The sequence below is a fragment of the Hippocampus bargibanti genome, linkage group LG13 (assembly GCF_051943395.1).
Source record: "Hippocampus bargibanti isolate YZ-2025 linkage group LG13, ASM5194339v1, whole genome shotgun sequence".
Lineage (NCBI taxonomy): Eukaryota > Metazoa > Chordata > Actinopteri > Syngnathiformes > Syngnathidae > Hippocampus > Hippocampus bargibanti.
In genome coordinates, this window is record NC_142746.1 from 12,727,266 (window position 1) to 12,753,641 (window position 26,376).

Here is a 26,376-nt window from a genome sequence, read left to right on the forward strand (position 1 = left end):
CAATTAGGATATGGTTGATAATATGGGAAGGAATGGCAACTGGGGGAAGCACAGTTTGCGTTTTTGGGTCAGTGGTGTTGGAGCTCCTGGGGGCCCTGCGGGATGGAGGCCCCCCACAGCTTCTTGGGAGGGTGACTCCATTGTGTGTCATCCGTACCTAACAGGCATACTTTGCTGTTCCTTCTCAGTTTGCAAAACCCAATCACATGGAAAGAATTTGCACCATGGCCGTGGTATTGTGCGGAGGACGGCCTCGTGCCCATTCTGCATATGTGTTTCCCTCCCCCCTCCACGCCAAATGTGAAGATGGATGATGCGTGGACTCATAACCTTGACGATATTAGCACATGAAAGGTAGCGAAACTGCAGGAGGCCGATTTTAAAAGAGCGTCCAGGCCCCACTATTAGCCTCCCATTCGTTCCCAAACAGACACACACATGCTGCTGTTATTACTCACCACGTGTTGGTCACTTTCAACTTCCGTTGCAGCAACAAACACGTTTGGTTGACTAATATTGTCATAATTATGATTAATGAGTTAGCGGGTCACGGTCAGTGTTAAAGCAATTAAAAAGCAGGCACCCGCCACCGCAGACCCTTGCAATCAACAGGTCATTTAAAAGTCATTACTTGGGATACATTTTTTTTAAGATTTAGAGCGTGCAGCGCTGGGTGAAATGCTCTACGGGTCATCTGATATGGGAATGGTGAGGTCTTGACTAATGTTTCCCCTGGGGAGGTTGCGTTAGTACACAGCACTGCCCAAGGCTGCAGGACGGTTTTCGATAAGGGAAGGTGGTGTAGAGGGAATGGGAGTAAATAACCACAGTTGCAGAAAAGGGGAAATTGGGAGGGGGGCAATTCTAGTTGAGACAGAACAGACACCGGTGATACACCTACTCAAAGACATGCACACACAGGCTTGACAAAAGTTGTAGTATGCAAAATCGATTGAGTGAGAAGAAAATGAATTTTGGTTGCGCTGAACAAGGAAAGCGGGCCATTGTCTGTGTGTGCCCTGAGAGGAAATTGGATTAAATCCATCCATCTATTTTCTGGAGCACTTGTCCTCATGCGGGTCACAGGCGTGCTGGATCGTATCCCAGCTGGCTTTGGAATGGTCCCCAGTCAACTGCTGCAGATTTAGAAAAATTCTGTCCTTCGCTGTGCTTTAACATCCTGGCTCGTTGATGGATTCATAGACTCGCTTTTGAACAGTTGACTTATTTTTGCATTTGTCTTTGTTTCTTTTCATTGTTCACATTCTTTGGGTGCCAAAGAATTACGGAAGTGGCAACGCCCGGAAAACGGTTGTATCAATCCCACATGGCAGCCAAGCTCCTGCCCTGCAGTAGCTGACCTTGTTCTTGAAGCTAATTGTTGAGTTGAGGGGAGTTCAATCTTTTTTCCCGGTCAAGGGAGTGAGATTTGTCAATCTTCATAATCATCAAGTTGTACGGTTTTGGCATAATTTGTATAAGTGAGCACTGATTTTTAAATGCATATGGCGTACATTCAAAATCTGTACGTTTTACGTCTATGTTGTTTTTTTCTTGTTTTGATTTTTGTCACCGTTACGGCAACGAGACAATGCACTGAATTGGTGTCTAGCCGTTTAATCGTGAGAATCTCGCGTCGCAATTAGCGTGAAAAGCTACAAGCCTGTCAATAAACAATTTTTGCCTCTTAACAAAACTCATTTGATTCTGTGACAAAAGCGGAGATTTTGTTGTGCCAATTTGTTGCCGAACACAACCTGCCTGCAAATGTTGCTGATCACTTCTGAGAATTAACAAAATAGATGTTTCCTGACGAAGATTGCATCAGTAAGTTAACTTTATCAATTGACCTTTTTAATTTTGTTGACCAAACATATTGTTAATTGTGAACTGTACATTCCTGCATACTGTGATTCCGTCTTGCGTAATTGATAAACGGTGATAGGTACAAGCGGAGCTAGATTTTCAGACAGTGAACATGCATTTTCACACGTCAGAAAAATTAACACTGAGTATAGGAAATCAATCTGAATTGCGAGCTGAAGTGCCATGAAGTGGACCCATCAAAAGAGATGATTGAAATGGCCAAAAGTGCTACATATAATTACTGTACAACAAAAGTCATTCTTCAATTTTAAAATTCATGATGTAGCTGAAGATTTATTCTTTGAATGAACCAGGCTGTATCCCATTAAATTCATATTATTTAAAAAAAATCATATATAAAATGTAAGATTCGTCACCATTTTGCAGGGGCATACCCCATTATGTGTAAGATTGCCAACCGCCTTGGGTTCACAGGTATAAATCTTCCCTGTTGAGAATCATACCCAAAAAATAATAATAAAATAAAAAAGCCAACCTTTATACTTGGATATTATAGTGTACTTTTCTGACAACGTGAGGGTCACTTATTGTCTTTGAAAAAAGAGATGATAGACAATGCGAGAAAAAAATAGTTTTTAGACAGCATCTGTTTTATCTTTGGCTGTTGATATATCAAATGTCCAATCACTTGTGCAATAATTTTTGTGCTGAAATTGTTATCCGATGTTAGCTGAAGTTCTTTTTTTTCATGTCCTGCGAAAGGTGCCAACAAATTATTGACTTGACACCTCGAATCTGTTTTATGCTTAGTTTAAAATCACTCGCATAGTTTAAGCTGTGGGTGTTGGCAGTGATTCTAAGACTATGGTGAGTTAAGCTCTCTTACAACTGTTTTGCATTAGAGTCATTAGGTTTGTTTGTCTGGGGGCAAATATGATAAGAATAGGTCTGATTTATAATATTATTTTGGGCGCAGAGACAAATCCACATTGAGGGACATATTTGAATTATGATGTCAAACTATGGTGTATATATTGCCACGCTATCGCAGCGAAAAGGAAAAAACTAAAACACTGAACCTTTGAAGTTGTACACATTTAAATTCAACCATGCATTATGGGGAAAATACACCTTATAAACATACATCAGAACTGCTGCCATGTATGACATTGTACCACAACTCCTATATACTTTGAGTCATGAGAGCTCAGTTTTATCTTGATTCAGATCTCTACTAGCTGCCTCGATTGGCAGCAGTGACTCAAACTTGACACGATTACATCAAGCACCACCATCAAAGACTTAACGGATACATACTATTGTTCAAAGAAAAATGAAGTTAGTTTGAAAGTAAAATGACGCCGCTTGTGTGAAAAGCTTCTCTTTGAATTAAAGTGGAATATAGCAACCGGTTTGCTGGATTCCTCACATACAATTCAACCAAATTTTACATTACCTAAGGCAATGAAGTCAGCGTACGTCATACAACGGCGAGTCTGCCGTGTCTTCTTGTTCCCATCAAAGTTCACCGGTAAACTAGCAAAACGTTTCACAGACAGCCATGTCTGAGTCCCCCCACCCCCCACACACACCTTTTCTTGATGTTTCATTTAGTAGACCACTCACACCACATGTGAACTGCCGTGCTCCGCCTCGCCTAATGCCACCAAAGGGAAGTTAAAAGTTCATCCCTCTTAGCTCTAATGTGTTCCTAATGGCTGCTTGTTTAGTTAATTTGCTGTGAACAAGCAGGCTTATTGTCCTATGACTTCAAGCTAAACACATTTTCAACATGAAAGGCTTTACATCGCCCTCGGTGATCTTTTCGCCTAGTACACTCTTAAGTTGCATTTACGGCTGTCAGCTTTAACTGGATGATGGTCCACACGGTCTGAACAAAACTGGTGAACAAAATTGGGGTTTGTTTTTATTTATTTCGTTTTCATGGAATAACAGCATAAAATTTTGACAATTAAATGTTGACCGGACGGTTGAAGACAGTTCCCTTCATTTAAATGCATTAAAGAGTAGAAAAATAAAACATTTATATCACATTCATCATACATATGACATGCCGATAAGATCGACTAGCTGGCATCTCCCATATTTGAAAAACAGTTACACGTGAGCAAATTCATTTGTTATAAATGAACATAGATAGTGGAATAGGAAGACAGAAAAAGAGACTGGGGAATAAAAAAAGAAATACTTGGTGAGTGTGTTTAAAAAAAACAAGTTGCTCAGATATATAAAGTGCATTTTTATCTGTATGACAGTTGAATGTAGGACTTCATTTTCAACTGTTTTCATAACTACTAGTGTGATGTATGTTTGGAGACAATTGGAGACATTGCTGTCATGTTTTGAGTAGAATCCAACCAAATGAAGTTCATCTTTTTTTGGGGGTGGAGGGGATTTTGGATGTCATCTTTGTATCAATGAGTTAAAAACTAAACAAGGCATGTTGGAGGTCACATTATCACAACCAGTGTTGCTCAAGAAATGCTCGAGTCCTTCCATCATTGGGACTTTTACGAGAATCCTGTACAATGTACTCAGTCTGTGTGGTACCAATGGAAATTCCTCAGCGCCAATTAACCTGCAATATGGAGTAAATTTTGTTGAACCGCCTGTTGTTACGTTTTGGAGCACAACAGTCCAATAACAAAAACAAACAAACAAAGACAGATATAATTGCACTTAGCACAAATAACATCTATAACATAAGCGGCGATGATAATCACTGTTGGTGATGATGATGATGATGATGATGCAATGATTCCATGCAAAAGAGTGCTGCAGTACAGCTCCGATAAGTGCTTTAGATCTGCATTTCAATAACAACAGAAGATGTACAGTCAATGCTGTATTTATATAAACAATATATGTATGTGATGATGCTCATTATCCTCAATGATGGCTCAACGGGATATTGGCAGGAACATTAGTTGCCTTGTTTGGACTTTTTCATCCTGGAAGACAAAAGTGACAGGAGAGCTGAAAATCATTGGCATCATGCATTGAATGAATCAATGAATGAATTCACAGTGACGTCTCATTTATCAGCATCACGGTCTCAATTCAAGTAGCACAGATGTGTTTTGAAATGTATGCGTGTTTTGAAAAAATGTCTTGAATGGATGGCAGCCTTTGGACAGATTAACTCATTCACTGCCAGACATGAAAAATGTGTCCACTCCAGTGCCAGGGTTTTTGTCATTTTTCACTCAAATTCCAGGAACAATAGAATATTGAGTTTTAGGATTACATAAACATTCAATGCGATGTAAGATACCTTAGAGGTGCAAGTGGGGGCAGCTGTACAAAAGGCAAATGCTGCCCCCTCGTGGAAGTGAAAAAACAGAGGTATTACCAGTGCTTTATCGGCACCCCGCGCAAGAAAAACCAAAACCTGAACAAATTCGGGAATGGCGCTCCACGTCATATTTTCAATTCCCGAATAAATTCGGGGATGGCAGTGAATGAGTTAAGATGTGTAATTCACACGAATGGGGAATAAAAAAGTAAAGCAGAAAAACAGGTTATGTTCAATGAGAGAGTATACAATTGTCACTGGGTTTATAGTTTTTTCCCTCTCAATATTAGGTAACTTGAGGAGAAACCCAATACATCCAAAACACTATTTTTTAGTAAAAACTGGCCTTTCTCCTCTAAAAGGCAAAAGTCAAAATTTCCATCTCAGTTGTCCAGGCTACCCTAAATGATTATTCAGCTCCATATTGTATTTCACTAGATTGTTTTGTGGCCATAGCACCAAGTTTTCAACACAACTTCCGCCCATCACATCATAATTATCATAATTTACTTTTTAACATTGCAATGATACTTCTGAATTTGCTTGACACTACAAATGGCTTATACACAAAATTAGGCCAATGGTATACTTTTTCCAAACCTTAGCCTTCGTCAAAGTAATGCATCAAGGAAATTCTTATCCTGTTTAACCCTTTCAGGCACCACGGTGACTACAATGAAACGTTTATCACGTTACTAGGTGAAAGGATTAAGTGCTGCATTACAATCCATTGTGTGCATGTCAGAATCCCCACCGCAAGAAAGCTTGTAAAGACTCCTATAGGACCATAATTGGAAACATCAGATCCATTGCAAACAATTGCTGCCTTGATCTCGATATGAGTGGTGTTGTTATGCTGACGAGTCGTCACACCTCACCGGCGACACACACAAGCTTGAGCTGCTCAAGCAACTATTGTGACGGACAGACAGACAGTCTGACTGCACCCCTTCTTGTCCATCTGTTAGTCGGCGCGTAAAAAGTCATCAACTGTCAGCACGGCAAAGTAGACTTCGACCCTCCCAGCCATTAACTTATTCACTGCCATTCACTAAATTATTCGGGAATTGAAAATATGACATAGTCCGCCATTCCTGAATTTGTTCTGGTTTTGTTTTTTCATGCGTGGGGGCCGATAAAGTGCTGGCCATGGCTTTATCTGTTGGTGATGATGATGCAATGAGTCCATGCAAAAGAGTGTTGCAGTACAGCCCCGATTTGTGCTTTAGATCCGCATTTTGATGACAACAGAAGATGTACAGTCAATGCTGTATTTATATAAACAATATATGTCGCTAAAGTGCTGGCCATGGCCTCTGGCAATGCTTTTCCCTTCCAGAAGGGTCTGCTCCCTCCACCAGTGAAAATACGAGCATGGCGGTCCTTATGGGAGATTTTAGGAATTTCACAGTTAACAATTGTTATTAACGCTCCTTGCGCTCATAAATCCATCCACGTAAACAAAAACTGTACAAACAAGGAACCAACCGGAAGTGATCCAACTCAGTTTGTGTGTGACAATTGTTAAGCACAAGCATTTTTTCAACACCATGTTCATCAAGAAGAACCGTTAAGAGGTGCTACTCTTTACAATGGTCCATTGGCTTGATTTGTATGCGCATTTGTTATTTTGCATCGCAGCCCTGCTTATTTTGAATGTCTATGGTGGAAGAAAGCGAATTGGAAGGCAGAACCAGACGGACAAGTTTGACATCGGCTGGCAACGTGAGTGAAGGTCAGCTTACTTGTTGATGGCATTCTTCAGGTATTGCTGCAGCCATCGGATTTCAGGGTTCACACACACCTCCTTGTTTGTCTTCAGCTTGGCACTATTTAGGAGAAAAAGACCACAGTCCTCAGTGGGAGATGAAAGAGTAATGTGTTGAGCAAACAAGAGGAATTAGCGCCACAGTGTCAGTTTAGCACGATTGCGTTATTAGAAAAAATAGTAAACATCAATTATTTTTCAAAATATTCAAACATATGCAAAGGGAATTCTCCTAAAGTCAGCATCACCCTGTCGTTATTTCCAGAATAGGTCATAACTTGATCACATTAAAGTGGTATACATACAAAAATCAGGCCCTATTTGAACCTTTCCCTTCCCTTACGATCAATATAAGTAAAGATTTTTGAGTGTCTCTGAAAGAGACCAACAAAACGTTTAACGTCTTCCATAATTAATTTGCGAATCCTGATCCGAGTGAGCTCCTGGGCATGAGTTGTGGCCAAAAGCAGCTCCTGAGTGAGTGTATTCATTGTGTTTATGTTTTACTGTTTTCCCTGTCATAAAATTCTGTTTGCGTTCAGGATTGTTTTTTTTTTCCAGTTTTTTCACCGCCCTGGTTTTGTTCTAGCGAGGGCAAAATGACGAGTGATAGAGCGGGGGAAATAAATACAACAGTGTTTCTTCTTTTGTTCCGGCTTGGTGTATTTTTCTTGTTGACTTTCTTCTTCTCCATTACATATTATTTTAGCATGAAAAACCTTGTTTGTCCGCACAATACGACCTGTCAAAAGAACACACTATCAAATGTGCTCAATATTTTCAAAGATTTTGATTTTAAAGAGCACATTAGAAAGCAAAAGTTGAAGGCCCGTGTTCCAACTGACTGACGCTCCCTTCCACACGCCTCGGTGGGCTCTGGCTGCCCATGTGTGAGAGCGCGAGTGACAGAGGGGCGTGTGCATACACATTCATGCCCAACTCTTTTCTCCGGACTGTCACCTTCTCCAAGATTGATGGTGAGAAATGTCCGAAAAGGAGAAAACCATTAAAAAATGTAAACCCTCTAAATACTGATGGATTACTTGTGGAATCAAACTATAAATGCATACATAAAACACTCACATGACTTGGAAGGGACAGTTGGGCGTATGTATGAAGCGAAGCTCTCGTATGTATCCCCGAGGGAGGCTGTTGACTGTTGAACGACAGTAGCATCTCTCCACTAGACTGATGGGCTTGGCTATAAGGGCACAGAAAGGAACAATTATGAATATCTGCTGAACGATACCGTATTCCCACAGACATCCTCACAAAATGAATAGATTTAAATGGTCGTGCATATTGTGACCACAAGCATGTAGCGAGACTTTCCCATGAAATTGATAGAATTAGGCTTTAAATATAAGACCAAATTCAACTGGATGGTGGATGGATAACCACAGCGTATCCCACTGGACATCTTCTGGATTTTCTCATGCATTCTAAAACATAATTGAATTACATTTAAAGAAAATAAATTGAATAGCCCTCTGGACTGATAAACTTTATACAGAACAAGTTGAGTTTATGACTCTACCTGGTTGACAAGTTGATTAATAACAGTTTTATTACGCTCTAAATCAGAGCTGGGAAAACATTTGCATTTGGGACAGGTGCGCCAGGCCATGCATTTATAAGGCCGGAAAAAAAGGTGCGTATGGAAAATGCTTTCTTTTCCTTCCATACATGAGTCCATTTTCTATGTGACTTCTCCTGGATTATAATTAAATTAACTTCAAGCAAAAGGTGGACGGCCCTCAGGATTGGTTTCCAGTCAGGCACAGGGCAAAAATGGAGAAAGAAAAACATTGACGCACACTCGGTCATTGAGTGGAGAACTGCCTGCAACAAGTGAGGAAAATGTACAGTATCACTCACGAATTAACAAGAATTTAAACTCATTTTTGTTGTTCAAATTTGACTTGATATAATCCATGTCATTGTAATTACTGAACCAATTGATTAAGAAATCAACAAAAATGCCAAATTGGTATTAAATACAATGTTTTATTATACTGTATTTAGTCAACAATAAATACATTTAACTGTTATTTAGTGGGAAAAAAGATATAATTACATAACATTTAAATAAATACATTTAGAAGCAATTTCAGGAAAAATAACCATGGCTCCAATAATGCAATCGATATTGAAGGACTTTGGATCATGCAAATTCTCGGTCAGGTCCATTGAGGATAACGCAAATGTGCAAAAACGGACTTCTTCTTCTTCTTCTTCTTCTTCTTCTTCTTCTTCTTCTTCTTATTATTATTATTATTATTATTATTATTATTATTATTATTATTGTTGCTGTTGTTGTCGTTGTTCTGATTACTTATGCTGACGTCACAAAAACTTTTGTCAACTCCAAATGTGAACAACGATCGTATACAAATCTGGCTGCACAAATCGGGATTTTGGAAATGAATCTAATTTATACTTGAGGGGAATGAATGAATCCATAACACACTATCAAGTACACTATCTTTAGTTTCAATTAATTATTTGCTTCCCTAAGGGCTGGAGTTGATGCCTTTTGAAACCACATGAATCCAATCTGATGGTTATCATTCAAATGCTTGAACATATTTATTAACATATTTTAAACAATAAAATGCTATTCGATGTATTGACCTTAAAGTGACATTAATATCAAGGCACACAAACGTAATAATGAGATTTCATGAAAAGAAAAGTTTTTTTTTCTGGTAGCATATGGTGGTTTTTCAATGACGAATGTTTAATGCTGATACAATTCAAACTTTAAATGTGTGCAAACTTAGCTCACTGGTGAGTGTTTGAGAAAAAAACAAACTTGAATACATCCTGTCATTGAACCAAGACAAAAAAGACCTGGTCGACATAAAAACAGATGAGCAGAGGGAACTTGTGTGTGGAAAGCCCGATCCTGATTATTTTTAACACCTGATGCCACATTTGCATGTGAAAGAAGGCGTAATTTTCTGATGACGCCAGGCAGACTAGCCAAGGTCGTGTTCATAACGCTGCCTCATTTGGGACTAATTAAAGCGTAAACGTGGAAAAACAAATAAACACGTTGATCTGCATAGCGCCAACGAGCTTTCCACAGCCAAAAACACACACAGACGCGCAGAACCTCCCGGTGATTTAGGCGCAAAATAAATAAATAAATAAATTAATAAATAATAAATAAACACAACTTTTTTTTTTAAGTCGAGGAAGCCCAAAATAAACAAATGCAAGTTACATTACTGTATTTTGTTTTTTAATTGCAACTGTTTTTTTTTAATTTGCCATCAAACGTTATCACATTGAGCACAATTTAAACTATTCTCATGAAGTAACACATGACTGACATTTAAATGAATATGTACATTTTGGTATTACCTTGTAAATTTACGTGCTACAACTTTTGAGCAACACACGAATCCAACATTTTACGAAATTTAATTCGTACCTTGTAAAAGGGGCACATGTGCCAGGAGTGTGAGTGCAGCCAGGACTGCAAGTAACTTCACGTCCATGGTGGTTTAATGCGTTGCTCAGAGTAAATCCAGAGGAGTTGTGGCAGACCAAGCAGCAGCTACGCGCAGTTAAATTGCTCATCAGTCTCGAGTCTCGCTTCCAAATAGCGACAGAGAGAGCGAGAGAGCGAGAGAGCGAGAGAGCGAGAGAGCGAGAGAGCGAGAGAGCGAGAGAGCGAGAGAGCGAGAGAGCGAGAGAGCGAGAGAGCGAGAGAGCGAGAGAGCGAGAGAGCGAGAGAGCGAGAGAGCGAGAGAGCGAGAGAGCGAGAGAGCGAGAGAGCGAGAGAGAGAGAGAGAGAGAGAGAAAAGGGGCGAAAATAGCAATTCCGGTGAAAACGTCAAAATAAATTTCATTTCAAGCCATTCAAGACGTAAACTACATTTTATGGCAGACGTATATGACAACAAGGTTTAGAGGCATCGTAATGGTACGCATTTATTTTGTTTATTTTGTCAACAAATATTTGTGTTTCCGGTGTGGTTCAAATGCTTCACCCGGCTAACACATTGCTCGACTATTAACGGCGCAACGGTCAGCACGTCTGCTTCATTAAAAATATTGTTCCAATCTAGCAAATGCAAAATGCTAAGTTTTCCTCTTGTGTATATTGTCCAGGTACTCCAGCTTCCACCCACATTCAAATGTCAATGAAAAACAAAGTCAGAACTATGCAATTGGGCCATAATATTAGAAGACAACAAGTACTTTCTGTGGAACAAATACACAATGTGTAATAAAATGCTTATTTAGTTGAAAAAAAATATAGAAGTAATAAAGCAGAAAATTTAAAGCAGTTATTTATTGAGGGGGTGATAGAGCTAATATACTCAGTCATAATTGGATGAAAGTAGTCATAAATGAAAGAAAAACATATATTTTGATAAATATAAACCAAATTGATTATGGGCTGAAATTTTAATACAACATGTTTATTTCCAACATGAATGTTGAGAAAAAGTAGGAGATATTTTGACGCTCAAGTTTGTTTTTAGTCATCGTTTGTCTTGTCTCAGGGTCTTCATTAGGCCAAATTCATTTCAAGTTAAACATGTAACCGGAGTCGATTCACATGAAGGTGAAGTTTTTGGTTACATTGAGCAACTGTCTCAAAAAAATAGACAAGAGGGATGAAGAAAAAACACCCATCCTGCAACGCAAACAAGAACCCCCCAGACTGTATGCATAAAGGACCACTGCTACTCTTTGTTAGAGGAAATCTCCGAACAATTTCTTCAACACAGCCTGCTGTACACTTCAATGGAGAAGTGTGTGTGTGTGTGTGTGTGTGTGTGTGTGTGTGTGTGTGTGTGTGTGTGTGTGTGTGTGTGTGTGTGTGTGTGTGTGTGTGTGTGTGTGTGTGTGTGTGTGTGTGTGTGTGTGTGTGTATGTTGCTGCTGCCAGTATCATTAGTGTTTAACAGGTTGCAGATGTGAGGTCTGTTTCCTGACATTTGACTTTCATCTTCAGAGCAAACACTGCAGTGTATACATGTGGGTTTGTGTGTGTGTTAAGTTTATTCCTAATGGAGAGATCTGGGATCAAAATAAAAATGAGATTTGGCTTTTGAGTTAGTTTCACAGTGAGGAGTCGGCCACTGCCAATACCCAAACATGCAACACAAATCATGTAGCCACGGACATGGCGGTTTGAAATGTCAGTGTTGTTCTATGTGTGTTCGTGTCAATCTAACGCTGTATTTCCACTGTATCGCTCAATAGAAACAAGTCATATGGAATTGGATATCCACAGATCAGAATCAGAATTTGTGCAAAAAATCTGATATGGGCTGGATACGGGCCAATGAGAGCGCAGCGTAGAAGTACATATTGGATATTCTCAGTCAACGCGAGGTTGATGTCATCAAAATACAGAGATTGGTGACCTTTTAACAACCAGATCTGGCCAAAGAACACAAGGAAACACATCCACCCAAAATTCAAGCAATAGAAAAAGCACGCAAATACGATGTTTTTTCTAATTACGACCAATGAAGAATGTGGAGCTTATCATTTCAATCACTGGAGGAAGAGTCCGTCAAACTCAACCTTTTTATTGACTTCCTTGTGGACTCTCCTGGAGTTATTTAACTGCAATTAGGGCATCTGGGCATGCAAGTCACTCAAGTCTTTTATTAGTCTGCCGTATCTTTCAGTGCCTGGAATGTTCATGAATATACACAAACAGAATAACCAAATCGAGAAGCATTTTACAGACCATTACAGAACATTATGCTGTTATTACAGATTGCAGACAGTTGATGCAAAAAGTTCAATTAATCAAAGAAAATATGACAAAGTCTGTCAGAATGATACTTGCAAACCAGGATTTACAACTATCTTTCAGCTGAACAGTTTAAGGTTGCCTTAATTTTGGATTTCAAACTGAGAAAAAGCCATGGAGACCAGTGAGATGGTGAGGATGATGAACACCGAAGTAGAATCAGCTGACAGTTTAATGGAGAAGTGTTGACTTATCTCACAGGCTACAATAGAAAGCTGCAGGCATGCAAGAGAGAGGCCAAACTTGAGAAAAAAATGAGATAGGATGAACATTTAAACCCTCACTACTTCCCTGCAGCCACTTTCACTTGGTGCTTGCTTATTTATACAATACAATACATATTGATTTATATAGCGCTTTAACAACAGCTGAAGCTGTAATAAAGCGCCTAACACGGACAACTATCATATACAAGGAAATAAAAATATCTGAGTCAAACAGTGTTTGAAATAACGTCTGCCCGGATGCCCGAGGCATGTAAATTTTATGCCGGGCGGACAACTTCCAGAACCTCTCTGCTCGGGTCGCCGACAACTTTTTCCAGGGGGAAAAAAAATCATTTTTTTTTTTTTTTTCTCAAATCAAATGTTTGCTTTAGTCCGATTTTGAAATATTCGTTCAGTTTGAAATTTCAGTTCGTTTGGCAATTTTTAATTTCGGTTCGTTTGGCAATTGACATACTCGGCAGCCAATTAAAGCCTGCCTCGAATAACATCGCGCCCGGACTATTTTCAAAAGTAGACGCACAGGCAACACAAGAAAAATGGATAAGTGCTTAGGAATCAAGCCAAAACCTCAGCCCCAGAAGAGAGACTCAAAAGAAGCTAACAAAATTTATGACGCTACAAAACGTAAACGTACATTGAGAGCATCGTGGAAAGAGGAGTTTTGGGCTTGCAGCAGACGACCCAATACAAATATTGCACTGTGCAACCTGCCGGGAAGTGTAGGGACAAACGACAACTGGAGCAAAATCATCAGCAAAGGATATTTACGACAAATTAAGCAAGGAAGCATTTGTTGTAGGTACATCAATTACTTAATTTTAAAGTGTTGTTCTGTCATATATCCTGATTATCAGTCCTTAATACTTTGCAACAATGTTTTTTTTTGCGATTAGTCGTCTTATTGTGTTTCAAGTTGTAAAAAATCGGGCAGGCAACTTTATGGCCGGGCAGGCAACTTTTCAGAGTTGTCTGCCCTGGTGTCCGGTAACTTTTTGTCATGAGTTTCAGACACTGGTCAAAAGCATGCTGTACTTTGAAAATCCATCCATCCATCCATGCATCCACCAAATCTTTCTATACATAAAACATGAAAAGCCCCGTATTATGTAAAATGGTGATGAATTTTTTTGCGGCTGTAATGGACAGAATATTCACAGCCCCGCTTTGTTCAGCGGAAGGGTCGGTGCTGTTGAACAGCCTGCGGCTCGATGCATGCATGGCTAGAGGAGCCCGCGATAAGAAGAAAGGAGCATCACAGCGCCGATGCGTATGTGGAACTGTCGCGGCTTGGAATTGAAGCGAATTTATGTGGGACAGGAGATGTGAGACAATCTCTTTTCGTCAATGGATGCTACAGCTGCGTGTTTGCTTTCAACATTTAGCTTTTAACATTCACCATGATGTCCCTGATCCACTGGTGAAGAGACGCTTCGATCCTCTCCTCTTTCATCTGGAACTGCTTCATGTAACAAAGAGGGTACAGAAAGTGCTTAAAAATGAATGACTCTCTGTCTTTGTGTTGTCATGTTATTTGTTATTTATTTTTTTTGTTCTTTTGACTTCAAGACGGAGCCGCAAGAGTGGCTGCCTTTCCATCAGCTCCTTTTTTTGTTTTTCTATTTTCATTCCTTTCATTACTGTGCTGTTGTAAAATGTAAATTTCTCCACTGCGAGACTAATAAAGGCAAATCCAATCCAATCCAATCGAAGTATAAAGGGATAGAAAAAAACTGCCATTGTCTTTTCCTAATCAAATGCATGTAATGAAAAGATTGATATTTTTCTTTCCTTCTATTATTACATTATGCAAGTACACCGAAAGAGCAGTGGTACACTAATACATGGTACACCAATATACATGTTTTTGTTCCTCTGTCAAGAGCATGCAAATAAATGTGTGTCATGTGTTACACAATGCAATAGGCAAACTTTGCAACAAACGTAGCCGAATATGGAAAATATGTGACAATTCCTAAATTAAATGAGATGTCGGAATATTTGCACCATTGTGAGATTTACTTTCAGGGTGAATGGATCGTGTGACGTTACATAAGTTACATGCTAAGCCATCTTCCTGGTATTGTCCACTCACTTCTTGTCTCAATGCCACAGTTCTGTGTTAATAGTTTGAAAATGTCTTTAAAAGTGAAAGCGTACCCCAAAATTGATTGTGTAACAACATATTTGCTCATTGTGATTCCACAAACAGCTTCGGTCATGGATTTGTCTCAGTTTCGATTGTTACTGCTAGCAATTGTGCCTGGATTTGGATGACCTGTGACATGCGCATTTTTGCTGCGGAAGCATTTAATGCGAAAAACCTACTAGAACTCTGTGGTCTACTATATTTCTTTTGGATATGATATATTCACACATGTACGCACCCATACCACAAACAAAAACTGTGCTCCAAATGTCATCCGATGTAAGGTTTAAAATAACGGTCCATAAAGTGGAAAGAGTAGTCAGTATTTCACAGTTCATGAATAGTCCATATACCATTTACGAAGCCACGTTTAGGCCAATAAAAGGAAAGTAACCATTTTACAATGTCTACCGGTAAAACCATTGTTTTGTCAAGCATTTTCAAATCAAGAAAAAGTGACTCAGCCCTGCCTGAAAAAAACTCAGAGTGGATACACGGATGCGCAACCAAAGGACCAGGCTCACTTTGCTGTGGGTTGCAGACTAACATCATTACAAGCAATCTTTAATCGTACATTCAACAACTAAACAAACGTAAATGATGATGATGATGATGATGATGATGATGATGATGATGATGATGATGATGATGAAGGTGCAAATCTGCAATGTCAATAAGCTTCTGAATATTCTTTAACTACGAAGACTGAACGGACAACCCTGGGGCTGAGTCTATGAATGGTTGGACGTATTATGGTGGGGTGGCTACTTCCCACAGATCAGAATGTGCTTTAAGAGCGTACAAGCAACCGGTTTCAGCGGGAAGAAGTGGGGGGGACAACCCATTCCACCATTGAGGCTTTGGAGTATGAGGGTCTGCAGGCTGTGCCTTTGTCTGTTTTTCTCTACATCCTCCAGAGAGTCACGAACCCTCCACCTTCACGCCGTCATATGGACCACCTCAATGGCCTGCCCACTCAATCTTAAGCAATAAATGTTGAAACAAAGGAGAAACAATGATTCCGACAATAGCGTCAGAGGCAACCAAAACAGTCGAGGAGGATTCTTCACGAAAAAGCAGATATTCCCAAAATGATTATCATCATAAATACGTATATGTAATCTGTCGAGGTAATTTATATGCTTAACCCAAGAGTTTTATGTAATCTCGAGGAAAGATTTTTGGTAGGAAGTTCAAAAAAAATCAACAGCCACCATTGACAACCAAGAATGAAAAATGTCAATGAAGAACATCAAATTTGTATTTGAATTTTGCGTGTAACTTTGAGTCAGAATTGACAACAAGCTACAGCAGGTGGTTGTCGTCGCACGCAGTTTAACAGCTGTCGCTGTCCAGCCAAAGCAAGTTATCAGCTGCTTTACTGGGCAACACTCAAGAAAAGTCCTCAAACACCTTTCAGTTGATGGTTTGAGGAGTTGAATTGACTTTTTTTAGAATGTTAATATTGAAGACATTTGGGTGATATACAAGTGGCATGCGGCGTTTCCTAATGCAAGGGATGCTTTCGCTGTATAGTATACAGTATCTAACAGGTCTGAAAATAGACTGGGTGGATTATGAATCCCCCCAAAAAATCCAGAATCTGATAAATGACGATCATTGTGAATAACCACCAAAGTACCAACAGGAATCGATGGGTTCAAAAGCCGGGAAAATAAAATAAAAAATAATAAGCGCTTGTAAAGGTAAGCATCAGCACCTAAACGCCACAAAACGAAATAAGTGTCCAATCACATCATTGTCATCATGAAACTAAATAATAGTGAGACAAAATAACACTTAAAAAACAATATTTTACGATGAAAGCAACTATGACTGTGGCAGCTGGACAACAACATTGATCAAGGTCAATAATCCAACAAACACCTGGCTTCTTGGGAGTCCTTAAATACTCTGAAGCGTGATTGCATGAGGGGACACAGGTGTACCACTGAAGAAAGGGTGACCCCCACCATTCCATCTGGTGCAGAAACAAAAAAAAAATCAAAGCAGAACGCATACATTCTCACATCATTGATAAAAGTTTATGAGAAAGTCCTGCAGCATTTCAGAAAACATGCTGAATACATAATTTTAAAAAAAGGCAATGGTGCACAATTGGGCCGCTATCTTTCAGCGTATGATGCCTTCTGGCTCCACTTTAGTCATATTACTTTTGCAAAAACTTTATATTCATTGGTCACCCCATCAGCCTTGATATATTTATAGGATTAAATTTGTTTTCTTGAACAACATGTGGAGCCTGTTAATGTCATTCATTTATTGCTTTGTGTTAGCCATGCATAATATGTGCTGTCAGAGCCATTGATTCGACTGTCATCAAACTGATGAGGCCAAATCCGTGTTCCTGCGAGACTCGCAAACAGGTGAAGCAGTGCCAGAAACAGCTGAAAGCCCCAAAGACATAAATCAATCCACAGCCTCTTCAGTATGTAAACACACATACACACGCACACACAACAGAAATAGCATTCATCAGAAGCAATGCAAACGTAGCCTAATGGCGGTCTAATGAATTAGTATCTTATCAATCGCTATAAAAATATGCGTTGCTATTTATCTTTGTCTTTCAAAAGAACCCCTCAGGATTCAGTTATGCATCCCTTTCCCATGAATCTAGATAAGCAATGAAAAAATATTCTGGCTCTTATTTCTGGCTCAAGATACCGTAACTAAATGTACACCACTGTTAACAATAAGGGAAAATGAAGAGCGTGCATGTTGTTTTGCTCTCTGTGTCCAATTTCCATTCTGGAATTCAAGTTAAAAGTTCAGCAAAGACCGCTTTTAGGATAATCCTATGTGCAATTCCTGTCAAGGAGAATCTCGTAGCTCGGATACGTCATACCTCTTGCACTGATCGTTTATCAAGGAGTCGTTACAAGGCGCAGAAAGCATTTCCCTCCCCAATTTAGCTGCCAGCTCCCCACTTCCCCTTTGTTACTCTTGTTCTGAGACAACCTCAGAGGTCTTTTTGTTCTTGGTACTCTGCTGAGCCACAACAAAACAGCTGTTGTCTCTTTACAACTTTTCCATGGCCAGGTCGCGACATAAAACACAGCGAGAGTCGAAGCTACAGCTGTCAGTCAAAATGACAGAAAGGTTGAACATGAAAGCCACTGACTAACAAATAAAAGCTGCGATTCGGAGGATGGTGAAGGACGCGACTGTAGCTGCAATCAAAATCTAATTTGTCACATGGAGGAAACGACAAGAGCCGCAAAGCAAAGACAAGATATTGTTACATGCCATTAATCCTGATGGACTCGTTTTGGATGTGTCCCGGTCAGGAAATGTGTGATTTTTCATGGTCCGCATCCCCTTTGAATGTTATTGGCGTCAATACACCAGGACATGAGTCCACCTAAAACAACTTAACCTGATTTTGGATTGGATTGGATTGGATTGGATTGGATTGGATTTGCCTTTATTAGTCTCGCAGTGGAGAAATTTACATTTCACAGCAGCAAAGTTATTATTAAAGTTATTATTATAAATAGCAAGAATGTATAAGTCACACACAAACTATGTTTACCTTGTTATCTTGTGCTGCCTGTGAGAGAGATACAGAAGAATTAGAAGAAAACGTGAAAAGTACATTAACAAAGCTATCTTTGATTAGAGGTTGCAACTGCGCTCGGTTGGCCATCAATACAACACATAATGGAGGTGATGCCACCAGATAGGATCCCACCATGAGGAGAACATTCTGCACAAGTGTCCACTTCTTTACAGTTAACAACTTTAGAAAAGACGGTATAATGCCCTTTTAAGATACTGAATCAATAAATTGGACATGAATTCTCACATCTTGTAGAAAATGTCTCCAGCTGAGTGAAAGCTGTTTTAGCAACGTGTGGAAATCACATCTTCCAAATTTTCTTCCTGTAGGTATGATGGAATCGTTTCCAAATACATATGTCCATCTTCTACCACTACAAGTCTTCATTTTACCTGCCAAAAAGATGTCAACGGCTGTAAAAACATCAATGATCATCATCAATGTGCCAACCTGGAAGTTCGCCATACACTAACTTTATACATACAAGAGAAATCAGTGTTATAATATCAGCTGTTGAAATACATACGCTACAATGTTTTATGTTTCCCTGAAAAACAAATATGTCACAACCTATCATGTAATGATTTTGAAGATTCAATTGAAATAAAACGTTTAATTTGAGTTGACAGTACAACTTACTGTGAGTAATTTTGACAGATATCCAATGATTTATTCAGAGACCCCCGTCACGTATTTTGAATCGCCACGCCATCCCCTCAGAAGACATCCACCGCATCTAGGTAGAGATGTTCTATTATAAGATGAAAGCAATCACTCTGAACAAGGTTGCATTGATTTGTTGTGACCTCTCCCTCCGAGAGAACAAGTGGACCGACCCCATGCTGCTCTAAAGACCTGCACTTCATAACACGACTACCCGATCCCCCGCAGAGGTTCTCGCACTGCTTTCTTCAAGGTTTCCCATAATTTGTCACTTGTCGGATGTGTCAGACCTCAGAAAGGCCCAATTTACTTTACTGTACAGACCCCATCCCAATAATACACAGAGTAGATAAAATTTCTTCAACAGGAATGCGGGGTGTATTGCAAGTATTATAATTATTATTACTATAATGTGAAATACTGCATCTAGATCTTAAATACAAAACTTACATAAAAAATGTTTCGTAAAAATCAATGCTGAGACAGTGTGAGAGGAGGCATCCACCGCACATCAAAAACGCTGCTTACCCAGGTACACGCTCATTTTGAGTGCACACATTTTCAATCCAATAATGGGTGGTCTTTAAAGTTGCTGCATTAGCTGCTTTGAGTCTAAATTTTCGCTTCAAGGGGTGCGGTCAGTTGAGTAAGTCAAACCTTTCAAGATTTAAAGGTCATAACCCATCTTGTCAAATGACCATATACGCAAAGTACACACAAGCAGACTTTTCCACACACATCACAATTCCAAAATATTCTAGCAAGAGTTCAATATCCTAATCAGAGCAGCACTAGCAGATTATGGTGTACTTAGTACATACCTTATTATGTACAGTACATTTGTATCATTTGTGTGAGGGCATGGGAATTCAAGCGTTGCCCATGGACCCTAACAAGTCCCTGTTAACCTAACACTCTCCAGACAAAAGGCACTTTGTCTGTGAAAGCTCTATGTGGAGTGAACAGGTTTGAGGAGGTGAATGTAAAATAAGTTTTTTTTTAAGTCTTTTGCAACCATGTCTTTCACTTCCTTGCTTTACAAAAGTATGGACGTCATTGACAGGGACTCAAGATCATTCAGTATTGTATAATGGTCAAAAAACTGTGATAATTTGCTGCTGGCATGTTGAACGACCGTTGAAATGTGAGCTGGCATCGACTGGAACTAACTGTATGTTCTTCTTTGGGTGTCTATATGGTCAACCACTCTGGCTTTCCCTTGAATCCCATTAAATGAGACACGGACAATTAAAGTAATGAAAGCAACCTTTGCCTGTCTCTTTAACTCTCGAGAGATGTCAAAAAATAAAAGGCATTGATAAAGATGACAAGAATGGTTACTCAGAATGCAGGTCTCAGCGAGGAGCAGAAAATAGTCACATCTCTCGCTACTCTGTATAATAATATACAGAGTAGTGTATATGATTGCTTGCACCATTAATATGGTGGACAACCACATCTCAGTTATTTATTTTTACTTCACCGTTCCCAAAACAAACAAACAATAAAAATTAATATTTTTATTGTAGGTTTTGTTAAGTCAACTGTCTAAGATTTGTGGCTCTAATTACAAAAAAAACAACCATTTGATTTGGGAGTCCTTAGATTTGTTTTACCTTCACTGTAGATCCAAACAAAGAGCAGGATACGTTCCATTTCAACGGCCATGCCGCAGGGATGCAGAATGCCATTGATAACTTGGACTGTTCACACCTGCAACTGATCGCTTTATTGCCCACACGGAACTCCTTTGTGTTTATCTTCTACTTTGATGCATCCCAATCATTCCATATTTTACCACCCTTGTCGCGCTTCCCTTGCTTGTTCCACCTCGCTGTTATCAGGCGAGCTTGGATAGCAGCTAAGTGTCGCGCTGGGATTTTGATAAGGAAATGCTGTGCTCCTAGGACGTGGACCCACGTGACCGACACGGTCACGTGGGTCCACGGGACCGACAGTCCCCCCAGTGGGGACCTAGGAAGAGTTTTGGGGGTGATAAATAGCTTGATAATTGAGACAAAGGGATATTTAAAAAGTTATTTGCCATTGCAGATTAGTCGATGAGAAGGTTTCTTCAGCCGTCATCTGTACAAAAGTGTACACTTTTGTACAGATGACGGCTGAAGAAACCTTCTCATCGATGGACCACTCCTGTACGACTGAGAGCTTACACAGACGCATTGCAGATTAGGACATAACGATCGAGATGACAACAGCTACAGGGATCATCTGTTCATACGAAAACATATTCTGAATTCAAATTCAAATTGTGTATCAAAATGTTTTCAGATTTCTTCAAACGTTGTCCCTGGTTTAAATATGATGACATCTACCATGCATACCAATAAAGCCCAGTGTCTGTCAGCCTGCGCATGGATGGAATCCAACAAAATTGCATTTAATCACCTGCACCACAACTCAGACAAACTTTCACCAACTCTAAATTAAATTCTAATTTCTGTCACAAATGTTTCAGGCGCAATGAGTTGCATTCACCCTTATCTATAGTTAAATTCGTCTGATAACTTTACAGTTCAATTTTGTTATGACCAAGTTTGACACAATTGGACCAACTCACACCTTCCAATTTTTGCAAAGTGTAAATTATAAAAGAAAAAAATAACCCGACTCGAAACAGTTTAAATCTATGATCTTTTTCATGGGAGTAACAACAGCCAATATCCCTCTCATTCTAATCCAAAACAAGCATAAATATATCTTCTGATTATATGTGAAGGCTACCTCTGGAAAAAATTAGAGCGCTCCTCCTCTTCAGGGTGCACCAATGTGATTTGGGATCAACTTGCTAGTTTGAAAACTGACAGATTAGGTGTTCTCCCCCTACATATTTTATTTCCAAGGTCTGAACTCTATCTGCTTGTCTGTCTACATCTGCCATAGGTTCTTGTATGAAATGAACATTATACTCCCTCTGGGTAAATTGTTCATATTTGCACAGCTGGGGCGGCTGCACGGAAAGGCTTAGATGTATTTGGATAACTAAACAATGTTAATTTGAAACCTATTAACATTCTACTTCAGTTCAGGTTGGGGAAGACATTTTCAACACTTAAAGAGTCGAGCGAGCCGCGCTCGTTTTCAGTTCAAGTGACTTCCCGAGCAGTTTCATCCGTGAAATCCCAAATGCTACCACACGGCACCTCGCTGTATTTTCTTCAGAAGGAAACGTGTGTGGGAATAACAATGACGGAACACCACTTTGCGCTTCCTCCTGTTCAAATATTTGCTCACATGTCAACTTGGAGTGGTTGAGCCACCAAGGTGCTATTGATTTTTGCTGTGTCTTATTGTTTTGGCGGGTGTCATTATTTTTGTCTTTAATCGAATCTGTCTGGAGATTAATAGGTTCATCCTCATGGATTAGTCGGGTTTCTTCCCACCCATACCAAAAAAAGATGTGTGTGCGTCCCACTGGGGCAGTTATTGCTTGTGAAGACAGCCTAAAGCTGTTTTGTGCTGACATGATGGAAAATGGCAAATACATCCTTTGAATCTTTGCAGCACCTTGTACTAGTTGGTTATTTATAGTGACAGAAAAAACTTCTTCCTGCATCCAATGACAATTTGAAAGGTCACCAACCAATAATTCGTTTATTTCCCCTTTATTGGTTGATCAGAATAGAAAAAAATACACTTCATCTATTTTACTAGCCAGTTTATTTCCTGACCTCTCTAATGGTGCATTTAAAGCGCATCTACTGGGCCATTCTGTCTTCTTGAATTTATTAATTGGACTGGAAATATTGTGTTTGTGTTTGGACTGAAGTCAGCCTCAGTTTACGAGTGATATCTTCTGCATTTGGGTGTTTTACCACATCGCAATGGTTTCTTGCAAATCAAATCTGAGATACCAGAAATCAGGTCATTTTAATTATGTCCTTCGATCCAACATTTTGACGTACTGTATAAGGTAAAAGAAGTCTTGTTTCAATTTTTACTAATCATGCAAGGTGACAATGGTTAATCAGACAGTGGAAAGCTATTCTGTTTTGTACTATTATTTCTCCAAAGTGACTAATGGTATGACACACAGGTCTAATTTGGCTCTATGTTTTCTTAAGAACAGCTGGGAGCCCTGCATAAGGTCTGGCACAATGCCTTCTAATTCGATGCTGAGTGCTACGTGCATCTGGGTGGTGAAATTGGTGCTTGTGTTGAAAATCATGAAAGTCGATCTTAACTTTTTACTTTTTTTTGTAAACACGTCAGCTTGACTGCACTTTGATTTCTAATATAACGTTGTAAAACGTTGTAAATTGCTCATTTTCACAACCTTGCTTTCATCGGGTGCTGTCAACTTTCAATGGTGGGGTCACATTGGAGATTGGTCATGAGTATGGGTGTAGGTTTGTATTCGGGTAAACATCCTTGGGTTGTTTTGCTGCTGGTGACTGTTATGGCAGCGAGAGGAAGACACATAGTGAGATCAGGGATGTAAATTTATGACCAAAAGATAATCAACGTATGTGTTGACAGCCACCTTGAAAGCTTTTTTATTATGATTGCGGTATTTTATTTATGTTTTTTACATATTCTTTTTTTAACAATATAATACATATTGATTTATTTTGATATATTGATTTAGGTGGGCCGGATAGGCGAGTGGTTAGCACGACGGCTTAACAGTGCAGAGTTCCTTTTGTGGAGTTTGCAGGTCATCCCCGGCCGGGCTTGCGTGGGATTTCTCCGTATCCTCCGGTTTCCTCCCACATTCCAAAAACATGCATGGCAGGCTGATTCATTACTAAAAAATGTCCCAAGGTGCGAGTGTCAGAGAGACTGGATGTTAGTCTATGTGTACCCTGCGATTGGCTGCCAAACAATTCAGGGTGTCCCCTGAACAGCGCCCCAGCCGGCCTGCCTTTCCACACCCCCACATCCCTGGAGAGAGAGAGAGAGAGAGAGAGAGAGAGAGAGAGAGAGAGAGAGAGAGAGAGAGAGAGAGAGAGAGAGAGAGAGAGAGAGAGAGAGAGAGAGAGACACACACACACGTCGATCGCCTCCAATGAGTTTTTTTACAGATACTTTTGCTTTTTTGGGACAGAAAAAGACACAACAGGCTCGTGTTCAGCCGAAGAAGACACAAAACTAAATTACAGTCGAGGAGAAGAAGGAGATCATTGAGAAACACGAACGGAGGTGTGTATTTGTCTGATTTAGCCGCTAAGCGGATATGCTAAGTCCATTTCAATGTGTATCATTGTGTTCAGCTGATAGAAAAGGATTGGCATGATGTTACCCTTCAATCCTTGGAAGCAGCATGGAAGAATTTGTGGCCCGCATGCATCCTTGTGAGGGACTTTGAAGGATTTGATCCTCATGACTCTTGTTTTGGACGACATTGTTTCCATTGTTGGACAGAACATGGCACGCAAAGTGGATGCAGATGACATCGAGGAGCTTGTTGCTGACCATAATGAGGTCCTCAACATACAGGATTTGATTTGCTAAGTGAAATGATGTGCAGGCTTTTATTGAACAGATCCATCTAGAAAAGACTGTGGCTATGAGAATCATCAACATGATGAATGATAATGTGATGCCTCAGTTTGGTAAGACCTGAGAAGTCAGAAAGCAACAGTTGTCAATTAAAAGTCAGCAACGACCATCACAAATGTAAATAAAGTGACTTTATTATACAGTGCAGTGTATTTCTTTCATTACAATACAATAGCACATTTATTATACCTAGAATAAGATATGTTGTGTGTAGTTTTAAGGCTTATTTAGTTGAAAATTATATTTTATGGAGACCTGGGAACAGATTATTTTCATTTTAATGGTTTCCTATGGGAAAAAAACACTCTGTCTGGGAACCAATTAAGTTCGTAAGAAAAGGTCTCACTGTAATTCTTCTGTAAGTGCAATAACGCACACTTCTTGGAGGAGCACCAAAAGTGTTGTTTTGGTCACAAACTGACACAGCAGCAAAACAACGTTCTTAAGGTGCAATCGATTCACACTTCAGGTTGTCCAATCATTAACTTCACCTGAAACCAATTGTAGCCGATGAGCCTCAATTATTGCAAGTGCACAACCAGAGTAAGTTAAAAAGTCCTTCGTTCTATATTTTCCTGGTGTGTGGAAGATGGTTTTCATCATGTTAAACCATGTTTTTCTATATTGCCACACAATCAATGTATGAGTTATTTCCTTGGTGAGTTTCTCTATTTAGATAAATGACCCTGACTGAAAAAGCCCCCTGGGGATGTTGCACCTCACAGTCCCCATTTCTCTTAATGTACAATTGAGGGCTTCAGCTTTCCGCGCCGTGCAAAGCACTCAAGTTTATGAAATCAAATTGACCTTACCATTAACCTGCAACCAATAACTCTTTCTTCAATCATTTCATTCATCGCCAATTTCCAGGGTGGACAAAGCACATGCGGTGTAAATCTTAGCTCCATTTTCCTAAGTCACATTACCATAGAAAAGGGCGTATGAGATTCTGGAATTTAGCAGGAGCACATGCAGACTGTGAAAAACTACTAAAGACTAAAGCTGCATCTGTAGAAGAGGTCAAAGTGCATTCATGGACCTGCTGGTAGATCACTTCTGTGTGGTCAAGCAAGGTCACCAGATCAGAGAAGAAGAGTGGGAGGTGAGGCCGAAATGACAAGGCACCACCAATAGAATGGCATCCATCCAAAATGAGAGTCTATTCGTCTTGTCCCCACCTATCACTTAATTCTCTCTTTGCTGGACTTCCACTTGAGTAGTTTAACAGTTTTGTTGCATAAAATCCTTGGATTGTGTATGTGTATCATTTGGTCGGACGCAATTTTGAAATAATATGACTGATAACTGGGCGGCCCGGTAGTCGAGTGGTTAGCACACCGGCTTCACAGTGCAGAGGTCGCCGGTTCGCGTCCCGGTCCGGCCTCCATGTGTGGAGTTTGCATGTTCTCCCCGGACCTGCGTGGGTTTTCTCCGGGTCCTCCGGTTTCCTCCCACACTCCAAAAACATGCATGGCAGGCAGATTGACCACTCCAAATTGTCCCTAGGTGTGAGTGTCAGAGTGACTGTTGTACGTCTTT

At 39.8% G+C, this 26,376-nt stretch overlaps 1 protein-coding gene across 1 annotated transcript; it reads right to left on the reverse strand.

Annotated features, from left to right (window-relative positions):
- Nucleotides 1–3,741: 3,741 nt before the first annotated feature.
- cxcl12a (C-X-C motif chemokine ligand 12a) lies at nucleotides 3,742–10,510 on the reverse strand. Its single transcript, XM_089012420.1, has 4 exons — nucleotides 10,351–10,510; nucleotides 7,995–8,112; nucleotides 6,889–6,972; nucleotides 3,742–4,799 (listed from the first exon to the last, which is right to left on the reverse strand). The coding sequence occupies exons 1-4, from the start codon at nucleotides 10,415–10,417 to the stop codon at nucleotides 4,772–4,774; spliced, it is 297 nt and encodes a 98-aa protein (XP_088868546.1). The 5' UTR covers nucleotides 10,418–10,510; the 3' UTR covers nucleotides 3,742–4,771.
- Between the last annotated feature and the right edge of the window lie 15,866 nt (nucleotides 10,511–26,376).

Coding starts and splice junctions, on each gene's coding strand:
- cxcl12a (XM_089012420.1), bottom strand. CDS start 10,417: ATGGACGTGAAGTTACTTGCAGTCCTGGCTGCACTCACACTCCTGGCA. Junction 8,113..10,350: donor ACATGTGCCCCTTTTACAAG/GTACGAATTAAA, acceptor GTGCCCTTATAG/CCAAGCCCATCAGTCTAGTG. Junction 6,973..7,994: donor AACTGTCCCTTCCAAGTCAT/GTGAGTGTTTTA, acceptor TCTCCTAAATAG/TGCCAAGCTGAAGACAAACA.